This window comes from Mauremys reevesii, linkage group 7, assembly GCF_016161935.1.
Source record: "Mauremys reevesii isolate NIE-2019 linkage group 7, ASM1616193v1, whole genome shotgun sequence".
NCBI classification, from domain to species: domain Eukaryota; kingdom Metazoa; phylum Chordata; order Testudines; family Geoemydidae; genus Mauremys; species Mauremys reevesii.
Genome location: NC_052629.1, coordinates 100,690,407 through 100,703,506, shown reverse-complemented (window position 1 = coordinate 100,703,506; position 13,100 = coordinate 100,690,407). Strand labels below are relative to the sequence as shown.

Here is a 13,100-nt window from a genome sequence, read left to right as displayed (position 1 = left end):
TATATCGCGTCTCATCTAGACACGATATATCGAACTCCGAACGCACTCCTGTCGACTCCGGAACTCCACCACCGCGAACGGCGGTGGCGGAGTCGACGGGGGAGCCGCAGACTTCGATCCCGCGGCGTCTGGACGGGTGAGTAGTTCGAACTAAGGTAGTTCGAGTTCAGCTACACGAACTTCCGTACCTTAGTTCGACCCCCCCCAGTGTAGACCATTAGGCATGATACTATCACAGTGTCTAAGTATACAGGAGTTATTAACAAATTAGAGGTATTTTTATTACAAAGTAATCAGAAAAAACTTTCTGTACATTTTTGTATGTTAGAGACCCCCCCTATTACAGATGCTATTGTATGGGTAAAAGTGCATGTTCCCAGCATGGCTGTATACTTTTTTTATCTTTTAGTGACTATATGTAGAGCTGTTAATTCTTTTCTCTACATATTTTGAAACCGAGGGGAATATTCCCCAAGTTAATTTCCAACCAAACTGTATTTCTGTTTTCTTATAATATAATAATACTTTACATTTCTGAAGAGTTTTTTCTTTTGAGTAGTATTGATGGATATTATCTCTATTTTACAGATTGGTAAAATGAGGCACAAAGAGCATTTGATGCTTAATCACACATGAAGTCTGTTGCTAATGTCTGAATAGAACCCAGATCCCTTGATTCCTAGTCCTGTGTATTTAACCACTAGACTACTCTTCCTAAGTCTAGTTTACTAAAACTTATTTATTGAACAGATTAATAGTAATAACCGTTTTAATTTCTTCTATGATATATTATTTACTCGGTCTCTGGCCTTTCCAGATTATTCAGGTCAAAATCACTGGTTTTATTTGTTGTATCAAGTTCCTTCCATTGAGCATATCCTTTGTGTTCTTTGGTAGTAGCTTTAGAGCTATTCTGTGGCTGGTTAGTTAAAATTGAATGGACTGTGATATAACAAAGTTAAAGATACAGTAAATCCGTGTTACTACAGAATTTAATAGCTGTCTTTTTCTAGCCAAAATATAACATGGGCATCAGAATATTTCTGAATTCCTAAATTAGCTGTTTCCTACTACAGAGCAGACAAACTTAAACAAATTGTTAAGTTATCCATGGAAAAATCAAGTTTAATAGAGATAACTATTAGGTCTATTCAGCAGAAAGTTTGAGTTCTGCAGTTTCGGCCAATGAGCCTTGATAGGCTTTAGTGACAGTTGAGTGTGATTCAGGAGCTGAAAGTCTCTTTGTAATGTTCCCATAGAAAATGGACTCCAGGCATTGGAAATCCCAGACTAGTGACAAGAAAGAAGTCCTATTTCTCTTTATCTTGTTATACCAATGGAGTGAGTGTGAGAGAATTTTCCCCAAAGTTTATCTTTATATCTTTCCTCCCTCCCCCCACACAAATCTGAAGGTGGTATGCATTCCTGTATTATCTAGTTCTCTGAAATTATTTTTTTAAGTTAAATGTTATAGTGGTTTTATTGAGCTAATATTATACTTATAAACTTGGTAAAAGCCAGCAGCATCATATTTTTCCTAAAATATATGTTTCTCTATGTTGGTCTTTTTATATTTTTTCTCTAAAATATCAAAGCAGTGTTTGGGACTAAGGGATGGCGCATTTAAATTCAGAAAACAAAACTAATTTTGAGTTGCCAGATTACTAAAATGTGTTTGAAATCTCTGTCCAGATTTTATTTTTTGACACTCCAGTCACTTAGAAGTAGCCAGTTTTTTTAATTGTAGAAAACAGTAGTATATGACAAGATTCATCCTGGAACTAATTTTTACAGCCAAATTGTTCCATTTATTTTATTTCTTTATTTATTCAGGGTTTTTTTTTTAGAAATATAAGTACAGGTGCCCACCCCGTGGTCCAGGCTCCTATCCCATAACTTAGAAATCACAGTATAAACATAAACAGAGGTCTACCCATAAATATATCTACCTTAGCTCATATCCTCTTCAACAACCTTACTGGAATATGATGATTCTTTCTGTAATGTGATACAAATTTCAGAAAATGAATTAGGTCTAAAGAAACTAAGAGGGGTCAAACAAAATTAGTTTTAGGATTCAAGGAGCCAGTATTACAAAATATTTGTTGTTTAAGTCATTTAAAATCCATATAAATCCAAAGCAGAGTAGAAAATATGTTGAGCTAAATTAATTGTATTAGCAAATGTTTAAGGTTTCATAAAAAGGCCACAGAAAAATTTCTCTGAAAAATTCTGTTACACCTTATTATAGATCGTTAAAGGCACTATTTTGAGTACGGTATCTTAGCTTTAACTTGGATAATGAAAATAATTTTTTTGAGAATGTAGCTTTCTGTAGAATTACCAAGAATGTCAGCAGGTGAGATTTAATTTAATCTGTTGAGTACTCAAGAAGCATTCCTGAGACAGTCGCCAAAAAGTGACAGAATTAGCACTTGGAGTTTATTGACAGGATGCCTAATAGACCAGACTATTATCAGAGTGTGTAATGCTTTTAAAAATGTATAAATAGTGTCAAATTTAAATGATGAGAATATACACATTTATTAAAATACCGAAAGATGAGATGAATTTATTTTTGTAAAGATAATAGCGCAATGTCACTGCAGCAAAGGTAGAAGGGGATTGCATGTTGACAACTTGATGGTTGCATATCCTACCTTGCCAGAGGCATGCATGTAGAAATAAAATTAATATATATACATGTATGTTAGAGAGACAGCAATAATCTGTCATAACCTATATAATTCTCGGTTTAAAAAGCCCATGAAGAGTTAGTTAATTTGATGTGTTACAAGATTTTAGTGTTTGAGAATACGAACTCCCATTGTATTCACTAACCCAATTGAGAGTTCTGTCCAAGTTTAGCTAACCATGAGATCTTGTCTATGCTACCAGATTATCATTAAACTCCTGTCCAACCGCTCTTAGAAAAGAAAAGACTGTTTTTCCTTTCACTTTCCACCAGTATAATCTAAATAACTTCATGGAGCTACTCCAGATTTTCACCAGTACCTGTGTAAGTAGGAGACCATTTGTGTGTTGCTTTATCTGTGGGCCATGAATTGAATGATCTACATTAAAACAGTTGTAATTCAGTGGGGATGTTTTTAATTTGCTGCCTGTTCTCTTTACCTCTTGAGGGGAGAATTTTGTTAAATGCTGTAATATTTTAGAACATGTTTTCTTGGTTAAGGCTTGGATCATATTTTAAAATTAGTTAGAAGGGGAAGGAAATCATATAAATACTTTGGAATTCAGATAAGCACTGCACATAGGAAATAAGTACTTTAATTTGGGGTGTCTACAATGGGTAGGTCAAGCTGATAATAAAAGAGCAGATCCAACTTTGAATATTGATTACATGTTTTTGGAAACGCTCTCCTGGTATTTTCCCCCTCCATTAAAAAATATATTTTGATGAAGCTGAAACATGCAATGGCTTAAATATTCCACAGGGGGTCATGAAGTAGTTGTTAGAATCATTAATACTTGGATGAAAGTAAAGAAACATTGTGTGCAAGTTTCTAAGTACCACTTAATAGAATTTTGGATGTGACTGTTACAATGCCATAAAATAGGTGTTAATGAGTTAGGAACTTTTATCTTCCATTTCTATGTCTGAACAAAAATATACACATGAACAAAAATATTACTATGTATGAAATAGAGATAATTTACAGTAATGAGCTAATCTACATAATATCTTCCCAGCTCCTTGTCCACCCCCACCCTCTTTGTTTCCTCGAGGAAGATAGATATCCAGTAATACTCAGAGAGATGGAGCATGTAGTGTCTCTTGAGCTTTAACTCTTTATACAGAGCCAAATTCCAGACGTGGAATGTCATGCAGGACAGAATTTGTCCAATTGCTTTGATGAATATTTATATATTTAAATGTCAAAATTAAAATAGTGTCATCAATTCCACTGATAGCAATGATGAAAATGTATGGAGTATACTTGGTGTGCCTTCTCTAAAGCTAGTATTTTACTGTGTCACAGAGCAAGTAGGGATTTTTTACCCATAGTAATAATGTCATGTACTCACATCATCGTACTGTAAAAAGTTTAAATTAGGATACAGTATTGGCATACTACTATCTGACATATCGACCTAACCACTCTTCAGATTGCAACACATTTTAATAAAGAAATTACCACTAGAATGTGCACATATACTCACACTCAGTGTGTGTGTGTGTGTGTGTGTGTGTGTGTATTACACGCAAACCCTAATTGCTAATTATAAATTGTCAAAATATCTTCAATTGAATTCACACATTTTAAGGTAAACAGTTTATCTCAGATTTTTTTTATGCCAATGTGCATCCCTTTTTTGTGGTGGTTATAAATTTTTGCTCATTAGGGGGCCAAATTTCTGCTGGCATAACTCAGCTGAATTCAGTGGGGTTAAATGAGCAGAGAATTTGGGTTTAGGTTTGTAATAAATACTCTAGTATACTCTAAATAATCTAGTTCAGCTATAACAGTAGTAGTGGGTCTGATCCTGCTTCCACTGAAGTCTTTGAGCTCTTTTGGATGAAAGTTGCTTTGCATGTGCAAAGTATTGCATCATTATATGAAGTCAATGGCAAATTTTCTATTGATTTCAGCACATGCAGGATCTGGTCTAATGTGTGCTCTGCTGGAGCCTATCAAAGTAAAGATTCAGGCCCTGATTCAAAACAGCAATTAAGTGCTTGCTTAATTTTAAGCACGTTCTTAACTGCTGCCCTGACTAGGGATGCTTTCCTGAATTGGAGCTTTAATCTGAAGACCTTAAGTAGGAAGACTTAGTGAAATGAATGGGAGTTTTTGCCTGTATGAAGTTACATGTCAAGCTCTGAAGAGGTAATATTTTTCATATAAAGACTGGAGCACTGATCCATTTAATGGCTTTCACTGGAATTAGATTTTGAACACATTATTTATTCAATTTTTCCAGATTAATGTTAAACTAATGAGAGATAATGTTAGAGCAGCTGGATTAATTTGTACACTAAACCTTTGTGATTAATGTGGAACATGTTGATCACCCATGAGGTTGATGTGCAATGATTTGAGAAGAGCATTTCCTCAATAAAGGCCCCACTGAACCATTAGGATTGCAGTTTCAATCATATTCAGCGTTTTGTTTTTTTTTGCCAGGTTGCCAGGACCTATGTAAATGGCATATGGGAAGTTTAAAAAACTGCTTCCTATTAAAAATGACAGGATAAAGATAATTTAATCAATACATTAGTGCTTCAAACCAATGTTTAATTAAGCATCTCAGAATTTGTTTTATAAAATGTCACACCAGCTTTCTATGATTGATTTTTTCTATTATAAATTGACAACCTCCCAATGTAGCTTTCCTACTATTTTTCTTCCTTTACTATTATTATGCATTAATATATTATGGGGTTTTATATAACCTACATCAGCCATAAAAGGCAGGAACAAAACACAATTGAAAAGAGTGGTCTATTTTTGTTCTGCATCAATATTCAAGAGGACTCTTATAAACCAACCACAATGCTAAATTTGTCTATTTATTCAGCATTATGCAGTTGTCTTCTACCATATAAGGCTCTAGTTGTAAAGATTTTCACAGCCATAAAATAATCTACAAACTTCAGGTTTTATATATGTACAGTAGTAAGTCAATGACAGGAAGTCTGTGGCAGTTGCTTGGCCAGTCACATCTATAATATATTAAGGAAGAATAAGTGTTTTATAAAACTGCCTAAAAATATATGTGATAACATTCCTGGAGACACTTTTGTGCGAAAGTGAGCATAGTAGCTACAATGTTTATTTTTAAGTAGTGGAAAATCAAAGTGATTCAACCAGTGGGTCTTACTTCATATATCTTGTAAGCCCAAGCTACAGTATCTGTGAGTATAAAAATGTAGTTGTTGAGCCTTTAACACTACTGTGTGTTTAACCCTCTACCAGCCAAATAGTTCTGTGCTTCATCTGGGAGACGAAGAGGATAACATCCTTGACTGTTTCTTTATTAAGCTCTCTAGTGAATATAATACCTGATGCTATCCAAGGGCTGCTGCTTAGCTGAATAATGGCCCGGTGTAACATATTCTTAATTTGTTACGTGATTTTTGCCGTAAAATGTATTTATTTTCACCTTTGGATATGTACTTGAGGGACTACTGTCAACAGAAATAAAATGACAGTACAGCAACCTGACCAAAGGCTCTGTTATTGCAGGATCAGTTGCACAAATGGGAACATTGTGTATGGTAGCTCCATTAATCTATTTTTGACATATGTGGGTATATCATTCTCCTTATTCTAATCCATGTCTGAAGATATGAAGTGGACAACAGCCAGAAAAGTAAAACTGCTGTGATAGTTCTGTGTGTATAGGTATTCATATGGAATAGGTTCTTACTGTACATTGTCCATTGGAATTGAGCACCTTAGGTAATACATCAACATTTTTTAAAATTTAACCAAACTCCATGTAATAGAAGAAAGTCAGCTTCAAGAGCGATTAATGAAAGTTGTCTTACTCTGTGATGACATTTTCTGACCATTTGGGGGCGGCATTACTATTACACTTATCCAAAGGCATGCTTTTTTTGAAGGTTTCATATCACTTGGAAAACTTCAGAAAGATAAGGTTATACTCTTTTTATACCCCATTTTACATACCGAAGTAGACAGGTTAAGCAATTTGCTAAGTCTTAGAGATGGTCATTTGCAAAAGTGGGAATAGAACCCTGGATTCCCCTTCTAACACCCCTAAAGCATTCAATAAGATAAATCAAAATGAAGTATCATAATGAGGGAGGAACAACATAAGAAGTGTAGGGGAAAGCTCAAGTGATGGAAGTGGCACTGATTTTCTAGACTGCTGTTTTCTTTTGGTTTGAGAATATTGAAAAGTTGTAAGCTTACATAAATATGGCTTTATATATGTTATAGCTATAGCCATATTATCAGCTCTGATTTGGTCCGTCTTCCCTCTTGTATGTTTTTAAATTTTGCTCATGTTTGCCTTCTTACTTTTAAGAAATGTTACGTTGTTTGCAGTGTTGTTGCAGCCAGGCTATGAGCCACTCTTGGTCACAGAATGTGAGAGAGAAGGTGGGTGAGGTAATATCTTTTACTGGACTGTCTTCTGTTGGTGGAAGGGGACAAACTTTCAAGCTTCACGGAGCTTCTCTTCAGGTTTGGAGAAGGAAAGCTAGAGTGGCCAAGCTAATAAGGTGGAACAAATTGTTAAGCATAATGGGTTCACATGTATTGTAGGAGATCACTTAACATGAAGTGGGCATCTCTGCAGTCATAGGACAATGGAGGGTTAGTAGGCAGCAGGGTGTGTACAAGTTGTTGTAATGGACCATAAAACCAGTGTCTCTGTTAAGTCCTTGTTTTTTAGTGTCCAGGCTTTAAGTTCCCAGGCTTGTCTTTTGAAGGTGTTGTGCATGTTTCCTTTAAGGACGAGGACCGAGAGGTCAGATATGGAGTGATCACTTTGTGAAAAGTGTTCGCCTGTAAATGATAGGGTGTTTTAGGGTCTTTTATCATTTTTCTGTGTGAGTTAATCTGAGAGTGTAATGATTGTCTGGTTTCACCCACATAACAGTTGTAGGGGCATTTGATGCACTGGATGAGATACACCACATGTTGTGATAGGCATGTGTTGGACCTATGCATCTTGAAAGGGGTGTTTGGGGGGTATTGATCATTGTAGCAGGGGAAGTATATCTGCATGTTTTGCGCCTGTTGGTCTGGTAGGGCCTGGTGCCACTTTGAGTTGCTGTGTCCTATCCCTATGGGAAGCTTGCTTTTGCTGATGAGCTTGCCAAGAATGGGGGGGCGGGGGTTGTTTGAAGGCCAGAAGGGGGAGAGGGTTCAGGAAAGATATCTTCCATGATGTGGTTCTCATCAAGTATGGGTTGTAATTGTTTGATGATATCCTGTGTGTATTCTAGAATGTTCTTTGTAGTTTTTGTTTTTCCTTGAGGCATAATTTATACATGATTCCTTTAAAAAAAAGTTCCTTACCAGTATGTAATGCAAAATAAATATTTTAAATATATTTATTTTTAAGTTGTATTATTTTTCCTCCTTGACATTTTAAGGTTGTAAAACGGAATATTTTGCATATGCTGGTGTTTTTTAGATAAGAGTGCATGATATGAAGTAAGAGAAATAAAAACATATAGTCAATGGTAACTAATGTAGTCCTCAGGAGAAGATCCAGGCTACCAATCATGTACAAGAGTTATAATCTGCAGTTTAGCTTGTTTGTTCTCAGGCTATAGATAATGGATAAAAGTGCCTGGTTTGCTGCCAGTACATGGTTTATTTGCCAAATATACTGTTTCATACTTGTTCAACTTGATCCATATCACAGGTTCTTCTTATTAAGAGCCTGCTTTACATGCAGTTACTTTAAATCAGTTACCCACAAAAATATTTTATGGTACAGACTTTGCTCAACAGATTTGGCACATTTTTTCAGCCGCAGTCCTGAAATCTTTGTGTGAGCATGACTCACATTGAAGTCAGTAGGAGCTTTCAGTGCACAAGGAGAATATGTTTGGTTCTAACTGTGTGAAAATAGAGATATTCTGAATATATTATAAACTGATACCATAACAGGTTTTCCCTATTTTATATCATAGTTGACCATTCCTGTCTTGTTACTATGTATTTGCCTTTAAAAGTTAAGGACCAACTTTTACTACTCAATGTTCATACATTCTTGCCAGCAAAACTGTGGCTAAGAGCAAAAGTGTTGGTGGAGACTGGCTGCCCAGATTGTGCATTCCACAAAATATTTAAGATGAACCAAGCCCCACTAGTTGTCTGCAAATTATGCCTTTTGAGCCATATTCAGGTTATACAATGGAGCACTCAGAAGAATGAGAAATATCAGAGGGGTAGTGTGTTAGTCTGGATCTGTAAAAGCAGCAAAGAGTCCTGTGGCACCTTATAGACTAACAAACGTGTTGGAGCGTGAGCTTTTGTGGGTGAATACCCACTTCGTCAGATGCATGTAGTAGAAATTTCCAGAGGCAGGTATAAATATGCAAGCAAGAATCAGGCTAGAGATAACAAGGTTAGTTCAATCAGGGAGGATGAAGCCCTCTTCTAGCAGTTGAGGTGTGAACACTAAGGGAGGAGAAACTGCTTTTGTAGTTGGCTAGAGAATGAGAGAATCATGTCAAAATATGTATCATTAAAAAAAATCTAGACATATAAATTAGAGCTACTCCTGTCCAGCTGCAGTTTACATGTTCAGTGCTGGTGGTTGCACCTTCAAAAGGCTAACGAATGCTGGGTGCACCTCCAAGAGTTTGGTTCAAATAAATATTCAGAAGTTAAGATGCTTATCCATAGGTTTTGAGGCTTCCTTTCTTCTTCCACAACACCCTCCAAATCCACCCCTTCTGCCCCAAAACTTTCTAATATGTAGCCATGAATATTGAAAGAATTGAGTAAAAGAAGAGGTTGCTCTGTTGCTCATCATGTGTGATATAGAAGATCTGCAGTAACCTGAGGGATACAGCACAGTACATGTATATGTAGCTGTTTTAGTAATGCAGATTATTATGGCTCAACTCCCTGCTTGAATGATAAGAAAATATTGATTAATATTGTGATCTATTTTTATTTCTAGATTGAAAATCTACAGGAGCAACTTAGGGACAAAGATAAACAGCTAAGCAATTTAAAAGACAGAGTGAAATCATTGCAGACGGATTCCAGTAACACGGACACAGCTCTAGCAACATTAGAAGAAGCTCTGTCAGAGAAGGTAATGTTTAGCATGTAATAGTGTTATATGGTGCTCTTTCAATGTTTTTGAAGTGTGTCCAGAAAAAAAGATGCTTTTAAAAAGTGGTCTAGCACCAAAGAAAGAAATGAAAGGAAGTTTATGTAAAATTACAGAATTAACCCCCAAAATAATCTCCTCTGTATTTTTATTTGGAGTTTTATGCCTTTAACCTGCAAATGACTTCATCCCACATTAAGTGGTGGGTTTGTTGGAGAAGGTGTGTTCCACCTTCAAGGATTAGAGAGCCAAGAAAGTTACCTGGTACAGAGCTGAGGTGCAGGCAGCACCATGCCAGGTCAGTGTGGGGCTGGTCAGGTGACCAGAAGAGGGTAAGGGACTATTGGTACCCAAGTCTGTGCAGTAAATAACTTGGTTTTGTTTTCACCTGGACCAGTCTGAGAAGCCTCCCAGGTTTCGTCATGATCCGCTGTGGGCATTAAGCTAGTTGCTCCTGTCTGGTAGGGTGGGGGTGGGCTGGGGTCTGGAAAGGAATTTTTCCCTCACCACCAGATTGACCAAGGCTAGGTGGGGTTTTCACCTTCCCCACAGGAGTTTGGGGCTTATTGGGGGCAAAAAACATAACAGAGGTTAGGCTATGATGCATGATTAGATAAAATAGATCTGGAAAGTATTTAAAGGAGGTATTTTTATAGGAGTGAAAATGAGGGGTTCAGGGCTCCTACAACTGCTATGACAGGGAGTCAACCCCCTTTCTTTATAGCCCCTATTAGCCCTCATTCGAGGGGATGGGTGGTGAGATCCCAGCAGCTGATGGGCTGGGGACCACGGTAGGAAGGGGGAGGACTGACAGCAGTGCTCTGGGTAATATAAATGGTTATGGAATTACCTGCACTGCACAATTTTATCTGCTGAGTACTCTCTGACATTTGGGAATAAAGTTGTGGCTTAATTAAACTATGTCCATTGTTTCTGTCCCTCTTCTCGCTTGGCTGGACAATACTTAAATACCTAAAAATTCCCATTGACTTCAGTGGGACCAGAATGTTACCCATGAACTTCAAATACATGAGTAGTGCTATTGAACTCACATACTTGAAATCAGTGGGACTATTCTTGTGCTTAAAGTTCAGCACATACTTTATTTTATGTGGAACAACTGGTAAATGTTTAAATAAACTTGAATGAGTATAGAGCCTTCCCAGTGGCAAGTGGGACCTGCTCTTAGACACTAGTCTGAATACTACGAAATGCCGCCCTCTGTTATGACGGTTTTCTGGAGTCTACAGAGGCAATTAAAACCCTGTGACTGGAGGTGGAATTAGTGTTATCTATTGTAAGAAAATATGTTTGGGCCTGTGTGCAAAGTTAAATCATGTTCTAGTGTCTAATGAGAATTTTCATCATATAATTAGGTAGTAGTATTTAATCATCTGATTAAATTAGCACGTGTTTAAGGGAGACCGCTGCAGGTATAAATGCAGCATGGTGGGTTTAATGTTATTCTACAGCACTGCTTTTCCAGGGTACAGGCTGCTCTCATCCTGTAAATATGGAATTAGTAAATATCACCCCTATTTTACAGAAGGGGAAATCGAGTCTGTCAGATGTTTTGTGATTTGCCAAAATCACACAGTAATTTAGCTTCAGTACCAGGGGCCCCAGCTTCAATATTCACATCTAATTCAGTAGTCCAGATCAGTTATTTATCCTTTCTCCCTTGTTTTGTCATCTGTAAAATGATTAATAATATTTAGCTAATGATATATGGCTGCATATAAATTTTCCTCGTGTCTATTTTTGGATTTTTCTTATCTTAAATATCATTAAACCATTTTAGAAATTTTAACACTAATGCTCATAAAGTGACTTGCCTGGGAGGCAATGTGGTGAAGTGAGTTAAATAGGGAACTGGGAATCAGAAGGCTTAAGTGATTTTTCAAAAACTTTTGTATTTCTATAGAAATTTCCATCTCCCATCTAAAATGGACCAGATTCTCAGCTGATGTAAATCAGTATGCTGTTTTACACCAGCTGAAGATCTGGTACAACAGGAATAATACAAAGTTCTAAAATCTAGTATATCAGAAGTTTTAAAAGGCTTTGAATTATGGGCTTTGTCCTTTGTCTTTCAGTTTTATCTGTTATTTTTGTAGACTGTCAAGTTGGAAGACTGCAACACTGCAGTTCAAATTAGAGAAGTTCATCAGAATGATCATACGTGTGGAATGCTACAGCACCAATAACGTTTCTCTCTCATGTTAGGAGATAACTGTCTTTGATTGGAAATCTTTTTGTACTGGGTGGAAAGTGAATTACTGGTATACCAGACACCAGAACAAAAAATCACTGCAAGACCAGATCAGGGAGATAAGGTTAATGTGGTGTGAACAGTGCAAATAACAGGATGCTTGGTTCTGGGGAATTGTACACACACAAAAAGAAGAAGAATTGCTTTGGGGTGAAAACAGTACTCTGGTCTGTTTGATTTGGATACTGCAAGTCATTGGTGCTAGCCCCTTTTGCCACAGTATCACAGTGGGAGCTCATGTTCAATTCATTATCTGTTGTAACTTTTTCAGAGTCCTTGCTTTTCCAGTGTACAGGCTGCCCTAATCCTGTAAATATGGCTTAAAGATACAGATAGGTGTCTAGTGGGATTTTCAAAAGCACCTACCACCTAACTCCAGTTGGCCTTGGATGTATTGAAATAAATGCTTAATTGTGCCCAGCTTTCCAAGTGATCCTGATGGTTCTCTACATAGTGACTTTGCCTTATCCCTATTTACCTGACCACAAATCTTGGTGACATCTACAGTCTTTATAATCAGTTAGCCAGTTTTTAATCTATCTGATGTGTGCCGTATGGATTTTTGCATAGTGCTAACTTTTAATCAGAATGTCAGGAAGTACTAAGTCAAGTGCTTGACAGAATTCTAAAAGTATTACATCAACAGTTACCTTTATCTACCAAACTTACAGTCTTGACAGAAAATGATTGTGAGTTAATCCAATAAAACCTGTTTTCCTGGGAGACACATTGATTGGCATTAATTAGATCATTCACCTTTTATTCTTTAAGTCTCATATCAGCCATTATGTTATTTTGTCTGGAACTGATGTCAAGCTAACTGGCCTATAATTATCTATGTCATTTTGTTTACCCTTTTAAAGTATTGCCACAATATTGGCTTTATTTCAGTTTTTTGGACCTTTCCCACTTTTCCAAGATTTATTAAAAATAAACATAAATGCTCCAAGAAGCTCCTTGCACAACTTTTAAAACTGTTGCTTGCAAATTATCCAGGCCAGTTGGTTTTTTGTTTTTGTTTTTAATTTTAGTA

General features: G+C 36.6%; 1 protein-coding gene across 3 annotated transcripts in view; it reads left to right on the top strand.

Annotated features, from left to right (window-relative positions):
• ERC2 (ELKS/RAB6-interacting/CAST family member 2) overlaps positions 1-13,100 on the top strand; it is an 801,227-nt gene that overhangs the window by 330,918 nt on the left and 457,209 nt on the right. For all 3 annotated transcript variants that reach the window (XM_039482087.1, XM_039482086.1, XM_039482085.1), the window contains one exon: positions 9,640-9,777. In XM_039482087.1, coding sequence (XP_039338021.1) covers positions 9,640-9,777 — 138 coding nt within the window. The remainder of the gene's footprint in view (positions 1-9,639; positions 9,778-13,100) is intronic.